The sequence below is a fragment of the Lipophrys pholis genome (genome assembly GCF_963383615.2).
Source record: "Lipophrys pholis genome assembly, chromosome: 15".
Classification (NCBI taxonomy): domain Eukaryota; kingdom Metazoa; phylum Chordata; class Actinopteri; order Blenniiformes; family Blenniidae; genus Lipophrys; species Lipophrys pholis.
This window is the reverse complement of record NC_137642.1, coordinates 24,756,208-24,774,138: the sequence shown is the minus strand read 5'-3', so window position 1 is coordinate 24,774,138 and position 17,931 is coordinate 24,756,208. Positions and strand designations below refer to the sequence as shown.

At 45.3% G+C, this 17,931-nt stretch overlaps 2 protein-coding genes across 2 annotated transcripts in view; both read left to right on the top strand.

Annotated features, from left to right (window-relative positions):
• ehbp1 (EH domain binding protein 1) overlaps positions 1–7,351 on the top strand; it is a 187,637-nt gene extending 180,286 nt beyond the window's left edge. Inside the window, 2 exon segments of the mRNA XM_080481503.1 lie at positions 6,291–6,405; positions 6,570–7,351. Coding sequence (XP_080337629.1) covers positions 6,291–6,405; positions 6,570–6,660 — 206 coding nt within the window. The 3' untranslated portion in view covers positions 6,661–7,351.
• Positions 7,352–11,496: 4,145 nt separating this feature from the next.
• Positions 11,497–16,130, top strand: otx1 (orthodenticle homeobox 1; the record flags this gene model as incomplete). Its single annotated transcript, XM_080481042.1, has 4 exons — positions 11,497–11,712; positions 13,772–13,961; positions 14,265–14,416; positions 15,378–16,130. Exons 2-4 carry the CDS (start codon positions 13,865–13,867, stop codon positions 16,128–16,130), a joined length of 1,002 nt encoding a protein of 333 aa, XP_080337168.1. The 5' UTR covers positions 11,497–11,712; positions 13,772–13,864.
• Positions 16,131–17,931: the final 1,801 nt, after the last annotated feature.

Sequence of the window (17,931 nt, the reverse complement as noted above, 5' to 3'; positions counted from 1 at the left end):
TCACAACAAAGTGCCCAACCTTAATCTAAAACTGCATCTTATCTTTAAATACACACGAAGCATTGACGCTGCTTTCATTCAGCAGGTTGGACCTCACAAGTGTAGAGTTATCTCAGGTGTTTGACCCACTGTAAAACAGTAAACACTTCTTTCTCTGTACATTATATTGACTTGCACCATGTATCACCTTCATCAACATGCACGATATCGCGACAGCCTGCACTGAGATAAATTAATGTTTTGAAGAGTGTGCTTATGCTCTGCAAATTCAAAATGATGAAAGAAAAGTAGGATTAATTGAGATTGATTAGCGAATGAAACTTTTTTAATCGATCGTTCCAAAGAAAAGCAAAGAAATAAAGAGAAAATTACAAAAAATAAAAAATCAACAAACTGCTGCAGGTGGAAATTACAAGTGACAGAAACAAGTTATGTCAACACTCAGCAACATTTTCACCTGTTTAAAAAACTTTGTTCAGTTTTACTGAACATGTTCCTTCAGATTAACAATGAACTGAACTAAAAGCACGACATGCCAACCAGGCTGGACGACATCAAGTCAACATGATTAACTGGAGTATTGATCAGAGAATGACTTTTAATAAACACATGAAGGTTCCAAACTTTCAAACATCCCAGCCGAGTGAGAATATTTCCAGTCAATATCTTTAGATTTAATATAAATTGCTGCTGCTGCTGCTGCATCAAGTTAAGTCTGGACTTTGAGTGGGGCCCGGGTTTGAATCCCGGCTTACAGCTGGAAGGACGTCCATCGATAAAACTGACCAAGTCTACGATGCAGCTCCTCAAACTACTACTAAGATTGTGATCATCGTTGGAGCATTTTAGTCTTTGTCCATTTCATGTCCGGTTTAGTTTTATTTACTCTTTGAATCGCTGTTTATCTTCGCTGATTGAACTCGACACTTTCAGTTTATCTTTTTCTTGAATGACGAGACGTTTTGACTGAAAAATGCATTAATCATCAGTTTGGCCTGAAAAATGACACAAACGTGACGTGTGAGTTAAAAAAGAAGGAGATTATGAGTGAAGCTTTTTGGCTCCGCCTGTGTTTACGCTACAGAGGAGAGGGGGGGGGGGAGAGAGAGAGAGAGAGAGAGAGAGAGAGAGAGAGAGAGAGAAGGTAGTATGACTCAGGATGTTTTATTCTGCATTTGTGCCGCTGACATGAGCTCCTGGACACATGAGAGCGAGGATGAGAGGAGGAGAGGAGGAGAGGAAGAAAGACGAGGGGCTTTGAGGTGGAAAGAGGAGGCAGGACGAGAGAAATCAACTTTGAAGCTGATATTCAGCTAAAGGACAAATTCCTCCAAACTCCCCTCTGAGGGTTTTTCTTTTTAGGAGGTCAGAAGCTCCTAACTCCCCTTTCTGTGCAGCTCGTGTTTTTTTTTTTTTTCTCTCTTTCTTTGAGTGCAGCGATAAAAACACACATTGTGAGGACGTGAAAGTCAGAGTGAAGGTGAGGCGAGGGAAGGTATTGATTACAGAGCTGCAGGAAGAGACCGTCATGCAGGTTTCTTTTTTTTGTTTTTTTTTAATCATAAAGGAATTAAACTTCTGACAAATACCAAGTGAAATGATAATAATAATGAGACTTCAGTGAAGTGGTTGAGCCTGTGGTTGGTTTGCATGTTCTCCCTGAACAAACGTTTTAGCAGATGTACAACTTCAAAAACATATTATTCTGCGTCAAGTGCACATGAATATATAAGTTAAATTAGTTCATGTTTAGAGGTTTTAAGCTCTATTCAGCCTCTTTTTGGACAAAACCAGCAAGAGGTTTATTTCAAATCAACATGAACAGAAACTACAGGCCTGAAAAGAAGCTGACTCGTGGTTTTAACACGGTTTGTCGGTTACCTGCAGGTACAGAAAGAAAATGATCGAAGGAATAAAGGGAAAGTTCAGAATGTTCACACCAAGAATATTTGGAAAAGAATATGTCACATGATTGAGAACTTGTTTGTATCCAGTTACAATCTCAGCGTGTTTCATGATGTGGCTCCTTCATGTGTTTATATCTGTTTTATAACGCCGTCACACAAAACTACAGACAAAAATAAAATAACTTTATGATGCTTTTATTTTTTTTAAAGTTTCATTTGAAAATACTCGCCAAATTAAAACATAGATTTATACAATCCCACAAACTTTCAGTGTTAAAGAATATTAACCATGTCCAATATAAAATAGGTCATTGTTATGATGATGGAGACGATTAATGATTAATGAAATAAAATGAATGAAAATAAACAATAGATGAAAACCAAAACTAAAAAATCATGAATCATATAAATACATTTAACAACACATTTACATAATAATAACGATAGTAACTAGTTAAAATGAATAGTTATTAAAATTAAAATAACAAAACGTCATTAAATCAATGAGAATAAAATGTCAATATTTTCAAAAAGAAAAACTATTAGCCAAAACACGCGTTTGACAGCCGTCGAAACAAATAACTTCTTTAATAAACAGAAGCCATGTTCTGGTGTTTCATTCCCACCTCTTTATTGTTAATTTAATTGTTCCGCTTGTGACAAAAAACAACATGAACTCAATCAAACATCTTAATTTTTAAAATCTTTCACAATGAATCAAACTTTCCAGTCTGAAGAATTTAAACTGCAGCGTCAGCTTCCGTCTGGAATCGAACCTTCGTGGTTGGCGGCTGCTGTTGGAGCCGCGGCTGCTGCAGGGGGCGCCGTCGGGGGACGAGCGCAGACTTTGAGGCTGTTTGCGAGCGTGCTCGGTGATAACCGGCTCCGTGTCGCGTCTTGGTGTGATGCCAGGCGGGAAAATGCCATCTGTATGCCACACTCTCATCTCCCTGCCACAAAAATTGATCCACTATGCCCTCTTTATCTGCTTACCCATTCACACCTCTCTCTCACACACACACACACACACACACACACACACACACACACACACACACACACACACACACAGAGTGCGTGTTTTAAAGTGGACGCCCTCTCGCCATCTAAAAGGGATTTATGCATAGCCGGGTCTCCGAGTTTTTCCTGTTACGGTTTGATATGATAAGCTTTTTTATATGTTTAAAATCAATATGTAATCCTATGCAGGGGCTTATCCCTCTCCACACCCCCGACACACACACACACACACACACACACACACACACACACACACACATCATTTGTAAATCTATTTGGGCTTTGTAACACATCGGGGCGGCGTGCTACAGACCCTGATTGATTAGGTGCACCGAGGAATCCCATCACATGGGCAACTTTTGATGATGTCGCCAACTCTTTCAGCGCGGCGAGTCGACTGCAGCCGCCGATAACGAGTATCTGCGTTCACGACTTGTCGGGAGTTTTAGTGAATTTGTTGGTCTTTTTTTGTTAATTCACAGTGAAACGCTGACGTTACTGTGAACGTCACTGGACGTCTCCCGCTGCTTTTAGCCGACGTGCTGCTAATTGGTGAAAAAGTGTCTTTGGTTGGTTTCGTGTTTCCGTTGGTGAATTATCGACCATGAAGTCCTGGAGTTGAGAGTCCAGCTCCCTCAGACGGGTGGTGAAACACGGTCCCTGTTAGTTATCTTTAAAGTCTCTGGTCAGGTCGTGATATGTCGATGACGTCCCTGTCAGAGCGTCTCCAGAACTGCAGGTAGTTGTCCAAAGAAGAAACAGTTGGATCAAGTCATCCAGTTCCAACGTCTCGGAGTCAGAAACCACTGCACAGCTTCAGAGGTCCAGTGTCGTCCATTCCTCTGGATTCCTCTGGATCCCGGCCGTCAGCACCGACACCACCTTAACGTCTTCGTACAAATGTAAGACTCCGTTCCTCCCTGATGGCGGTCACGGTGAGTGAGATGGTTATGTGGAGGACGAGAGCAGCTCCAGGTCGTTAAAACGCTTCATCTCAGATGTTGGGTTAATGTTGGTGAAACCAGACGCCGAGAGACGACGAGAACATTAGAGACTGTGGACTTTAGATCCTCTCCTCCACTTTCTGAGGCCTTTTGCTCAGAAACCGAAGGAGGAAAGTTTTAGTACGTCTCTTTTTTCGAGGCGCAAGGCTTCATGCTGCTTCATGCTGCTTCAGCGTTTGACATGACGTTGGAGACACCCAGGACGACGAGGAGACTCAAGACAATGATGAGACGGAGGACGACGGAGAGACGCAGGACGACAGAGAGATTAAAGATGAAGAGGAAACGCAGGATGACGGAGAGACGCAGGACAACGAGATGAAGGACGACGGGGAGACGCAGGACAACGAGGAGACGCAGGAACACTGGTTTTGCCTTTGAGAGAACGAAGCTTTGCACCGGTTTGCTCTCTTGAATAAATTTAGAGCGGGTGGGGGGAGGAGAGGGGGGGGGGGGGGGGGGGGGGGGTTCATGGGGATTTGAACCAGCGCATTCTTGTGTGCCTTGTGCAGACTCACATGGTTACCGTTGGCGTGCACGGCAAGGTTATCTGAATACACACCCACCATGTGAGTTGTACACACTCCTCTTATGTCCTTAACCCCTCTCTCTCTCTCTCTCTCTCTCTTCTGTAGGGGGGCGGGGCTTCGGGGTGGGGGGGGGGGAGTTCAGAGTGGCTGCAGGGTGTTTTGTTTGTTCGAGCGTCTCTGGTTACCCAGCCTGCCTCGCTCTGGTGTTGCCTGGTCACGTCTCTCATCGGCTCTTTTTATTGTTTACCTTCCTAATGAGGGGGGCGGGGCTCTGCGACATGTGATTGACAGCCCCCACCCCCCACCCCCACCCTCACCCCCCCTCACTCTCACACACACACGCTCTCTCACACACACACACACACCCCCCCCCCCCCGGTTCAACCAGCACTTTGGCTTCTTGGCTGAGAGGAGCTGCTGGTGTGTGGAGGCCCGGCCCCGACAGCACGGCATTGTGGGAAAGCCGTGGCGGAAACGCACATTCCTGCCTCACAATTATCTCCAAAAAGCCCATGACTCACGCGGTGACACACACTCACACACACACACACACACACACACACACACACACACACACACACAGCTCGTGTAGAGACTTTCCTCCTTGGCGGGTCTTCCTGGACGGCGGACCTGAAGCCGCAGGTCGAGACGTATTTGTCCGTTTTGAAGTTTTTTGTCGCACAAACACTGGAGAGTAAATTTGCTTCTCGGGGAGAAAAGGAGGTGAAGAAAAGATTCCAAGAGCCAAATATTGGGACTGTGTTCATTTCGCTCCGTGGTCGACTTCAAAGAGCCGAGCGGGGCCAATGGAGGGAGCGCAGACCTTTCAGGACAAACACACTGAGCCCAGCGTGACACACACACTCACACACACTCACACACACACACACACACACACACACACACACACACACACACACACACACACACACACACACACACACACACACACACACCGACTGCAGCAATTTGACTCAATGAGGAAGAGGAGGAGGGAATATTTATTTTTAATAAAGCCACACTTATTTTGGGACCGACGTTCTACAACGAGTTGCTCAGAGTTTCTAGATTCATAGAGACGACGGTTGATTGTGAGCAGCAGGTCGTCCATGTTGCTGCTGGAGAGGCGGCGCCGGGTGTTCAGGTGACTTTGGAGGGTGAGGGAGGAGCCGGGGGCGCCAGGCGGATATTTGAGCCCCGGGGGGTAGAGAAACCCCCCCCCCCCCCCCCCCCCCCTCCAGGGAGCGACTGAGGGGATTTGGATCAGGGTCCCACCTGGACCCTGTGGGGCCTCATGGGGCCGCTTCCTGAGCTGGGGGGGGGGGGGACTGCTTGACATTCACATGTTTGTTTTGATTTAGAAGTTTAATGAAACAATTAAAGCCAATCAAAGAATTGTCTCAATTAAAGAGGAAACTGAATTAAAAACTTCCTGGATGTGATGAAGACGAATCAGAAGCTCGGAGATGAGAACCTCAAAACCTCCGCCTGAGTCTGAGTGTCGATCATGAAGCTGCTGGTTGTTGATCGTCTGCCTCAAGTGTGTTTGCTCAGGGCTCACACACACACACACACACACACACACTGATAGAGTGTGTTTGCACACCATCACATCCTCATGAGAGGATGAAGAGTCGTGTTGTAGCTCTTCATCATCATCATCAGTCCAACCTTATTTACTCCAGGATGGATGTTTTGTTTTTTAAATTCAAAGTGTCATGGAGGTTCTGATGGTGTGTGTGTGTGTGTGTGTGTGTGTGTGTGTGTGTGTGTGTGTGTGTGTGTGTGTGTGTGTGTGTGTGTGTGTGTGTGTGTGTGTGTGTGTATAGACTGGCAGAAGACTGAGGCCCAGAAGAGACGCGAGCAGCTGCTGCTGGACGAACTGGTCATACTGGTCAACAAACGAGACGCGCTGGTCCGAGACCTGGACGCTCAGGAGAAAGAGTAAGTTCCCCCGGGGGGGGGGGGGGGGGGGGGGGGGGGGGGGGGGGGGGGGGTCTGAGCTCTGCTGTGGCACCGGGCCTCCACAGGTGGCACTGACCGTTACCTGCTTCCTCCTCCTCTTCCTGCTCCGCCTCGTCTGACCTTTTGACCTTTGCCGTCCGCAGGGCCGAGGAGGAGGACGAGCACCTGGAGCGGACGCTGGAGCAGAACAAAGGCAAGATGGCCAAGAAAGAGGAGAAATGTGTCGTCCAGTGATTGTCAGAGAAACACAACACATGTAGCCGATCAAAGAAATGTTTCCTCCACATCGGTTCTGTTCCGGCGGCTTTTCTCTCCTCCGCCGCAGAGACTTGAACTTTCTACAGACTCAGGCGGTCCCGCCTCTCCTGAACGTTTCACTTCACCTGGACTCTGCTCTGCTCTCATCCTGAACGGTACCTGTATGTAATATAAATAAAGAGAGGTGAGCGCCGACGGGACGCCGCCGTGTCTGGATGGAACGGCGCTGCAGCACCAGAAGAAAAGAGTTTATGTTTTTCTTCATCACGATGAGGAGCTCCAGGATTTTTTTTTCTTTTTTAAAGTTTAAAGAAAAAAAAAAACTTACATCATCGGTCTTTTTCCAGCTACTTCATTACTTGACTGTGTATCTTTTAATTAGAATTTGTACTTGTAAAATATCCTAAAACTTGGGGGAACGCGTTAAAAGTTCATAAACTTGCATAAACTTTTCCTATTGCTTTTTTTTTATTGTCTTGGCTTGAAAGCAGTTTACCAAAAGAAAGATTCAAATGATGATAATAATAATAATAATAAATAAAACACTGTGTTGTATATTTTCATCACTGCTCTGACTGAAAGCTCCCAACATCATTTTCTCTTTCCATGCAGTTAAAAAAAAAAAAAAACAACAACAACAAATCTATATTATTTATTGCCGTTTCTTTCCTGCTTTAAGCTGCTTGTAAGTTTCACCCTTCATGTTGCGTTCAGGTTTGTATTTATTGTATCCATGAGAAGAATAAACGTTTAAGCTTCCACCTGCATCTCCTCGAGCTCCACATCTGGTGCAGCTGTTCTTTACGTGCGAGCATTTATCTGATTATTTATTCCAGTGTCATAACCCCAGTCTTCAGTAATAAAGTCCTTTATGGTTTCATACTCCACCGGCCTGCGTCTGACTCTTTTTTTTTTTTAACTGCATCCAAACGAGACTTTGCAAAGCTGCTTGAAATCCAAGTTGTTGTCTTTTTTAATTGTTTTAATCAACCAAATGCAGGTTTTTAATCCAATCAGACGCATTTTTCCCTGGTAATTCGGATTTTATCATCGTTTTGCGTGTTTTGAATATTTACGCCCATTAAAAGTTTTCTCATGATCCAAACATGTTTTATTTGTATTTTTTTTAATATTGTGTAGCCCTCTCTAAACTAATTGAAATGCATGCACGCCCTGGGCTGGAGTGTCTCCTCTCACTGCGTCCAGCCGCGTTTAGCTGCGCTGATTATTCGACTCTCTTCAATTCCCCTGCGACCCGCGCGTGTTTATAAATTAAAATTGGCGTTTGTAAAGTGTTTTTTTTTTTTTTTTCTTCCTCTCTTTTGTTTGAGGTCGGAGCTGAGCTGCTTCCTCTGAGGAAGATTAGAGGAATGACTTTGTACCGAGCAGGTGTTTTTCTCCGGGCCGCTCGTGTGCGCGCCGGAGGCGGCGGAGAGCCGCGAGAGGCTCGGCGTTCAGCGGATGGATGGATGGATGGATGGATGGAGGGAGGGAGGGGGCGGGAAGAGTATTAATTATCAGTTCTGTAAATAAAATAATATATTGATGATAAATCCCAGCGTTGCTTGAAACCGAAGTCTCCCTGTAATTTGCGCTAATTTGCCTCCATGCGTAAAACCAATCGGTAATAAAACATGAGGATGAACAAAGTGTGCGCGCGTGAACCCTGCAGGCTGCCTCGCGTCCACGATTAAAGCGGGGAAATAGGTTGTGACAGCAGACGTCCGCCCCGGCCTTTCTAATACTTTCACATTAATTTGCTGATTCGTTTCTTCTCTGCTTGGAGTCCGACTTTACGCGCACGTTACGCGCCGCGCGTGTCCCCGAGGCTCTTTGTTTTACTTCGTATTAACGACCGTTTATCGCGGTTGGCAGAGAAGCAAAGGGACATTTTAGCTATGTGTGTGTGTGTGTGAGAGAGCGCGAGTGTGTGTGAGTGTGTGTAAAATCTTTAATATTGTCACACTACCTATCATTCATATTTAAGTTGATCACATTCATTGTTTAAATGTCCTCTCCGGCATATTAATTGATGAAGAGTTTACGCAACTGTTCGTGCGTAAAACTCAACAAAATGTCTTGATGATTATTAATAATTATGAATCCATTTATCCTGTTGGAAGTATAAAAACTCCTTTTAAATCTAATTTTAAATCCATTTTATTGGCGTTCTTTTTTTTTTTTTTGTGGAATTTAAAATGTAAAAGAAACGGCTGAGGCGCCTCCTTACCTCCGCAGCATCCCTCTCTTCTCTTGAAGGTTCCAGCTCAGGCAGAAGCAGTGAAAAACATTTGGAGTCACTTTCCGTTTTTTTGTTGTTTTTTTTTCTCCCCTGAATAAAGAGCGAGTCGCTGCGTCAAAAAGCGACCGGCGGGCTGCGGCTCGGTGCTGCCGAGCAGCAGAGAATCCTCCAGCTGAATGGATTATCTCCTGAGCTTTGATGTCTCCTGCTTGGCCTCACCTCACAGGTGCTGCTGCGCCGCTCGGCCTCCGCCTCGCCGCCGCCGCCGCGCGCACCGGCAGCACCGGAGGGAGCGCGGCTCTCCGCGCGCAGCGCCGGGGCTCCCACGAAACACTGCATCCCGTTTTTTTATGCATCATCGTTTTAATAAGCACCGACAACATCCCCGCAGATCCCCGCTTCCAATCCTGCCGGCTGAAGGGACAAAACTTTTCCCCCTCCTCTCCTCTCCGCTCCTAATCCCAGGCTTTACCAGCTCAGCATTAAGAAAATTCAACTGCAATTTGGGATTAGACAAAATACTCTTATTACAAAAGGTTGGTGCAACTTGATAACTTGATACTTGTTCAGGGGTTTATCTCGGGGTCTTACTCACATCGAGAGAGGAGGGGAAAAAACAAGAAATGCAGGGAAATGTCAGAATAAACCGTCTCTTTTGTGTAGCGAGGGCCATATTTGTTGAATGGCCTTTTTGCATAATTTAACGGAGCCTGTGTGTGTGTGTGTGTGTGTGTGTGTGTGTGTGTGTGTGTGTGTGTGTGTGTGTGTGTGTGTGTGTGTGTGTGTGTGTGTGTGTGTGTGTGTGTGTGTGTGTGTGCAGAAAAGGAGGAGTGCTGCTGCTTCGGTCAGGGGCTCTTTTTTTTTATTATTTGTCGGCCCTCTGACTGCTCGGACTTCACATGTGGCGGAAATAAAATAATAACTCAGAGCGTTTGACCTCCTGCTTCAAATCAAACACGGTTTTAAAAAAAAAGAATCCCTCATCTCACCTCCTCATTCATAACCGAGTCTAAAAACAAGCAACACACTTGAGCTCCTGCAGGAAGGTGCGTTCAGGTGCCTCTGCATGCAGCATCACTGCAGGCCTCCACACACACACACACACACACACACACACACACACACACACACACACACACACACACACACACACACACACACACACACACACACACACACACACACACACACACACACACACACACCTCCAACGTTACTTTGTTCCCCCTTTTCTCGCTCCGCCGACTATTGATGTCTAAGTTTCTCTGTCAAAGTGCTCTCATCGATGACTTTTAAGTCCTACTTTGATACCCCTCCTCCTCCTCCTCTTCCTCACTCACACACAAAATGTAATTTCCATCCTCTCTCTCTCTCTCTCTCTCTCTCTCTCTCTCTCTCTCATTTACACAAGTTGTTTTTGCAGAGCTCCACAGAGAAGCTGAGTTCAGGCCAGAGCGGCTAAAATATAAGTAGACGTGTTTGTTTTCGGGGTGTGATGGGTTAAACACATCAACACTGCTGCTTTTAATGCAGATTTCTCTCCTTCTTCTGCTTCTTTTCCTCCGCACTGAGTTTGAGGTCTTTCCCTATTAAACTTTACGTCAACCATCCTCAAATGTAATTCTAAATGGGGATTAAACCTCATTAATATTCATGAGATTAGTGTGTGTGCGGCTGTATGTGTGTGTAAAGGGGGGGGGGGGGTGCATGGTATCACAATAAAAAAAATAAAATAGATAAATTTAACTTATTTCTTCCTCGTTTTATTAATCTTGTTCACCTTTGGGGTTAAATAAAATCAGCGCGTGTGAATAAAAATGAAAATCAACTTCACGGCTTTTTAGAAATCATGTCGTTGAAACGAGACTGAAAATAAAGCAACGCTGCTTTAAAATCTTTTTTAAAAAAAAATACTTCTCTGGATTTTTCTTAACATTTGAAACAGTCAGATTCGTGTTTTGTGACTGTGGTGAAAACACTGAATCCAAATGAAACGAACGGATTTAAATGTAAAAAAAAAAGCTCCTTGAATCGAGGAAAAGTTCACGAATGTCGTTGTTAACGGGAGATATTGAGTATAAAGCTGCTCCCCGAGTCTTTCCTGTTGCAGGTTGAACGATAAAAAAAGGTTTTATGTTGTTTTTTTCCAGTGATTTTTCTCCTTTACGCGCGGCGGAGCGCAGGTTTCCTCCTGCAGGCCTGAGAAACATTTCCATCTTTTTAAAACGGCTGAGCTCCTTCTGCTGGTGGAGGGGGGGAGAGAGAGAGAGCGAGAGAGAGAGAGAGAGGGGGTGGTGGGGGTGGGGGTGGGCAAGGAAGGCACTCTCCAGGCAGCCTCTCCGCCTCTCGTTGGCCGCGCGCTCCGTCCGTCAGCCCCGCGACGCGCGCCGATTGGCTGCGGGAGGCGGATCCCGCAGGTGATCCTCCGCTCATAGAGGCGCGGGGCGGAGAGAAGATGATCAATCTCCATCCGTCTCCATTAGAAATCACCTTAACACTCTGACAGACAACGACAAGCCCCCTGAAAGCAAATGAGTTTGATTTATTTGGCTGTAAAAGCGTCCGGAGCCGCACGGAGGACGCGGTGACGCGCTCCTCTCCCGCTCGCCCTCTCTCTCTCTGCGCCTCTTCCCCTGTGATGCCGCTCGCTTTGCGCACGGTTGTTTGTTTCTGAGCGAGTTTTGTGCCCCGCAGACTTCCTTCCTCCTGCTGGATAATTTTACTCGCCTGTCTCGGTCCGAGAGCTTCGGGGGAGAAGGGAGGAGGAAGAAGGAAAACCAAACCAGGTAAACTTTCTCCACTTTTCTCCTTTCAGCGCAAACTGACACAAGAAAGCGAAAGAAACTTTTTTTCTTCTTCTTTTATTAACACATTTTAAACTCGTTAAAGCGTCTCCGCGTTACGTTTCTATTTGCGAAACACTTTTGGGGTTGTTGTTTTTTTTTTTTGCCGGAGATTTCAATTATTGCGCAGCGTGAAGGATTCTCATCTTGAACCGGATAAATGAAGTCAACTTCCTCAAGAGGAGATAATTTCTCATATTTCTATTCCAGAAATCCTTCCTGTCAGTCTTTTTTTAATCATATATTATTTTCATGGAGAGTAATTGTCCATTAAAGCGATTGAAGCACTTAGTAGATAATTGGAGAGGCGTGTTTTGGTTTTTGTTAATTTATTTCGCTGATAAGAGCTCTTCTCTTCTCTTCTCTTCTCTTCTCTCTCTCTCTCTTCTCCCTCTTCTCTCTCTCTTCTCCCCCCGGAGGTCTCATCTAAATTCTAATTGAGTTCATTTGCACTGAGATCTGCTCCTTTCAGTCCGGCCTCACCGAGCTGGAAATGCGCTTTTCTGTTTCTTTTCCCCTTCAAATAAAAAAAGTAAAGCTCAGGAACACACACACACACACTCTCTCTCTCTCTCTCTCTCTCTCTCTCTCTCTCTCTCTCTCTCTCTCTCTCTCTCTCTCTCTCTCTCTCTCTCTCTCACACACACACGTTCTGCTCTGGGTTCGGTCACGTTGGAGCGTCCTGTTAAAATAATCTCACTAATTTAATTCACACGGCCGCTCCTGCAGCGAAGGAGGTGAAAATCAAACTGGCAGAATTCAACTTGCTCTCTGGGTGTAAAATGCAAATAGTCGTCGCCTCCGAGGAGCTGCTGAATATTTACAGAAAGTTGTGTGACTCGCCCGCAGTTTCGTCTTTTTAAATACAGAGGAAGGTTCATCTGGAATCAAAGTTCCAGTTTTAAAGTCGGTGACGCGGAAGGAATTTAAGATAAAGACATAAATGTGCTTGGAGGGTTTAAATAAAGCAGATTATTTAAAAAAAAAAAAACCCCAAAAACCTGTTTGTAACTCCTGAACTGCTGCTTATTTATTTTTATAGATTTAAAATAGAAAGAAAAAGGATAAAAAAAATGTAAACGTGGATTCAGTTTTTAGGTAAAATAAATAAAGTCACTGAAGACTTGAGCTGTGATTTATTTTCTTTTATTATTCAAAATGTGCAAACAACAGTTACAATCCAGTGTGTGTGTGTGTGTGTGTGTGTGTGTGTGTGTGTGTAGGCCTGCACTTTCTGTCACACACACTTTACACACGCCACTATTACTTTATTGGTAATAAAATAACCCCAGACTGACGCTGAAATGAGAATAATTGTTAATAATTTACTTTATTTGTAATACATCATGGTGGATTTGTTACCCAACAATTTAAAGTTTTTTTTTATTATTATTTATGATCATTATTCTAACTTGCAGCTTTTTAAAAAGGTTCAGTGCGTAAAAACCTTTAATATTTGATAAGAACAAATCTGACCGTGTGAAGCAGGAATTAATGGAAACAACTCGTCTGCAGGTCAAAGTGAGAAATGAATCAGCGCGTGAATTCACTAATGCACATTTATTGACTTTTTGCGCCACTTTTTCCTTTTCCTCTGCGTAAACGTTCCTTTCAGCCTTCAGATTAAAACACACGAATGGACACAACATCCAGAAGGTGATATTAGTTGGAATGAACATGAATGTTTCCAGAGCTGAATTCCTGGAGGTGATTTAAAGGCCGTTTCCTGGTTCCTTTCTCACTATAATAATCTCGGTGTTCTTTCCTTAACAACTTCCTGGATTAGTTGATCGTTTATAAATCCAGAATTCATTCTGCAACTCTGCAGCTCAGTTTATTAGAATGTTTTAATAGTTGATGGATCTCCTGAGGGTCTGTTTGAAATGAGTGTGTGTGTGTGGACTGACGGTGTGTGTGTGTGTGTGTGTGTGTGTGTGTGTGTGTGTGTGTGTGTGTGTGTGTGTGTGTGTGTGTGTGTGTGTGTGTGTGTGTGTGTGTGCAGTGACTTGGATCGGTCCCCTGTCCCGTCAAGCTGCAGCATCGGGGGAAACCGAACCACTGGCCTGAGCTGGGTGGAGCAGTGACCGCCTGTAGCATGATGTCCTACCTCAAACAGCCGCCCTACGGCGTCAACGGCCTGGGACTGAGCGGGGCCGCCATGGACCTGCTGCACCCCTCAGTGGGCTACCCGGGTAGGACCCTACACACACACACACACACACACACACACACACACACACACACACACACACACACACACACACACACACACACACACACACACACACACACACACACACACACACACCTGAACCCAGTTTGAACCGGTGAGCTCCAGTTAAAGTGCAGCTCCTCCGAGAAGAACGAGATTCTATAAAACTTTTTTTTTTTTTTTTACTTATTTATTCGTGAATATTAAAAGAGATTATATGAAAACAAAAAACGAGAGAGAATTTAGTAGAGATTAATTCCAGTTGTTTTGTGGGCCCATGCAGCGACCCCCAGGAAGCAGCGGAGGGAGCGGACTACTTTCACCCGCTCGCAGCTCGACGTCCTGGAGGCGCTGTTCGCCAAAACCCGCTACCCGGACATCTTCATGCGGGAGGAAGTGGCGCTGAAGATCAACCTGCCGGAGTCCAGAGTGCAGGTAGAGAAAGAGAAAAGACACTTGAAGCTGCGGGGTTCGACCTTACTGGGACTATTTTCCTCAGGACGTCTTCTCCAGGCGTCATATCCCTGCGCCATTAGGCCTGTTGTAATTCCTCTGTTAGCCACTATAATAAACATTTATAATTAACTATATATATATATATATATATATATATATATATATATATATATATATATATATATATATATATCTGAGTTATTAAAGGCAGGGAAAGTAACTGTGAGGTCTTGTTAACATGAATAGAAGATTTTCTTCTGTTTTCTTGAAGTTAATTCAGTTTATTTACAGATCATTTAATTTACACCTTTTGGGTAATTTCTTTAATCCTCCAGTTTGAACAGACCATAAAATGTTAAAATACAGATTTTATGAACAATATGAAGAAATGTCAGTGTTAAAGAGCATCTCCTAAGTTATGAATGAACAACAAGAAGAGTCTCTGTAAACTGTAAACAACATTTAATGGTTTTGTCAGTTTGTTTGTTATTAACAATAATCTGATGTGAAACAGGAGACGTTGAGGTAATGAAGGATCTGGGATTAAGCCTCGCTGGTCCACGACCACGGTGAACAAACGCAGTTCTTGAAAGGCATTAGGGTGGGATAAAACCAGGGCCGGCCTCTCCGTCTCTCACAATTTGAGTTATTTTCAGAATGTGTGTGTGAAACAAAACGCTCTCCACGGTCCGACCCTCCCGGCGCTCTCCAGTTTCCCCGCTGTGCGGTGAAACCCAATAGCCTGTTATCTTAGCGCCGTCTACCAGCTATGAAATTGGAGCCCTGGCTGGTCCGAGCCAAGGGGCCGGGGTGGAAATGAACCTTGATGGCTAATAACCCCCAATTTTCCTCCATAATGTACTTCCCAGCGTGGCGGCGCAGCGCTTCTTTCTTGCCCGCTTCCTGCTGACGGAGCGTTTCTGCTGTGCCGTTTTTTCAGGTGTGGTTCAAGAACCGGAGGGCCAAGTGTCGCCAGCAGCAGCAGAGCGGCAGCAGCGCCAAAGCCCGGCCGCCCAAGAAGAAGTCGTCGCCGGCGCGGGAGAGCACCGGCTCGGAGAGCAGCGGCCAGTTCACGCCTCCCGCCGTCTCCAGCACCGGCTCTTCCTCCTCCTCCTCCTCCTCCACCAATCACACGGGCCCGGCGGCGCTCAGCAGCACCTCTACCTCCATCAGCACCGTCTCCTCCATCTGGAGCCCCGCCATCTCCCCCGGAAACGCCCCCGCCCCCGCCGCGGCCCCGCTCCCCGAGCCCGGACCTCCGTCCAACGCCTCCTGCATGCAGCGCTCCATGTCGGGCTCGGCCGCCGCCGCCGCCACGTCCTACCCCATGTCCTACAACCAGACGCCGGGCTACGGCCAGGGCTACCCGGCGCCGTCCGGCTCCTACTTCAGCGGCGTGGACTGCGGCTCCTACCTGGCCCCCATGCACTCCCACCACCACCCCCACCAGCTCAGCCCCATGGCGGCCTCGTCCATGTCGGGCCACCCGCACCACCACATCAGCCAGTCCTCGGGGCACCACCACCACCACCACCACCACCAGGCCTACGGCGGCTCCGGCCTGGCCTTCAACTCCTCCGACTGCCTGGATTACAAAGAGCAGACTGCAGCCTCCTCGTGGAAGCTCAACTTTAACGCCACAGACTGCTTGGACTACAAAGACCAGGCCTCCTGGAGGTTCCAAGTCTTGTGATCAGGCTTTTTTTTTTTTTTTTTTTGTTGTTGTTGTTGTTGTTGTTCCTCCCCGCTCGCCTGCTCCCTCTTCTTCTGAGCCCCAGATAAGCTTAACTGCTTGTTTTTTTTTTAAAGACAAAAAGAGTTTATGAACCATAAGTTAGCTGCAGGAATGCTCCGCCACCGGACTTTTGTTTCAGTCCTCCTCCTCCTCCTCCTCCTCCTCCTCCTCCTCCTCCTCCTCCTCCTCCTCCTCCTCCCCCCTTGTCCTCCTCTTCAAAAATAATGAAAGATAGAAAAGAGAGAGAGAAGCGGTGCTGGAGAGAAACCATCAGGAGCTTTGAAGAAAAGGGGTTTTAAAGTCGGATGATCTTAACAGAACAGTTTTTTTTCCCCCCCACAAACAACAAAAAGTCATTTCAACCAAACTCGTTGGACCACCAGCTCTCCGGACGGGAGGAATACTTTCCCTCTGCTGCACACAGGAACTGCCTGCGGTGCTGCTTCTTTACCTCCGACCCAATCTCACCCTGTACAGTTTTTATTTCTCAAAAAATTTGTTATTTTAGGACGACAGAGATTTTTAGTCAGCGACGCCGAGGAGCTGAAATATGTAAATATGTATTTGGGTCAGTTACAGTGACCATGTTTAGTTGGTGTTTTTTTTTTTTTTTTTTTTTTTTTTTTTTTTTTCTTTCCTGAATTTAAAATTGTTTATTACCACTTTGGGAGTTTAAAAAAAAAAAAAAAAAAATAAGAAGAAAAAAACCCCCCCCTGTATGTAAATCTTTCCAAATATTCCAAAGAGAACAAAAATTGGCCATAAAGTTCAGCTTTTTATATTCACTGTTTTACTCAGAAAGAAAAAAAATAATAATGTTTTGGGCAATTTGAAATGTCTCTGAAATCTCTAAATCTAACAGTGTAGGTGCAGAACTATCCTGGTGCTGCTGCCCAGGCGACATTTTTTTTTTTTCCCCGAATATTATTATTATTCTAATTATTATTATTCTAGCCTCTACGTTTTCAAGCCAGACCTCCTCTCGTGGGGCATTGTCGTGACATTGGACATGTTTGAACCGCAGCACTTGGCTTGATATCGGAGTCAAAGTATTTTAAAACACTGGAGAGGAAATGTGGATTATTAAGATTTTTTTCTTTAGCTCCAAAAATGACAGTGAGATGTTGAATGTATCTTTTAAAGGCGACCACCCTTACATACATGTTCATCCAATAAAGATCCGTTAAGTCATATTTATTCTCTGTCTCAGTTTGATTCCCAGCAGGGAGTCAATTTGTTCCTCCACAGCAGCAAATTTACAAACTCCAGCAAGCTGGTGTCCTCTCATTTCAACTAGTCACACTTTTATTTTTAAAAAAAAAAACCTTGTTGATTTTGTTTTCACCCGCTCCCAACTAATTATAACCGGGTAAATGCAAATTAGTGCGTAATTAAAACAAGCCGTGAACGCAACGCAAAGACCCGCATTTCCATTTTTGGAGGGCGGCCGTTTAATCCTCTGTGTGTCTGCGTCAAATTGAAATACTGACGTCTTCCGCTTTGCTTCGGGGGAGGCGAAGTGTCTTCTTCTCTTTTTTTATTATTATTATTTTTTTTAACTTCTGCGTTTTTTTAGAAAAAAGAAAAGAAAAAAAAGGCCCTAAAAGATCTCGAGCCGGGAGACGTTTGATCGAGGCGTAATTGAACGCAGCGCAGTAATGGCGTGATAATTACTGCTGCGCGTTTCTCCCAAAACAACCCGCAGGAATTTCACCGCCTCTGATGCGGTAATTACGTAGGTGGGGCCAGGTTAGGGGGT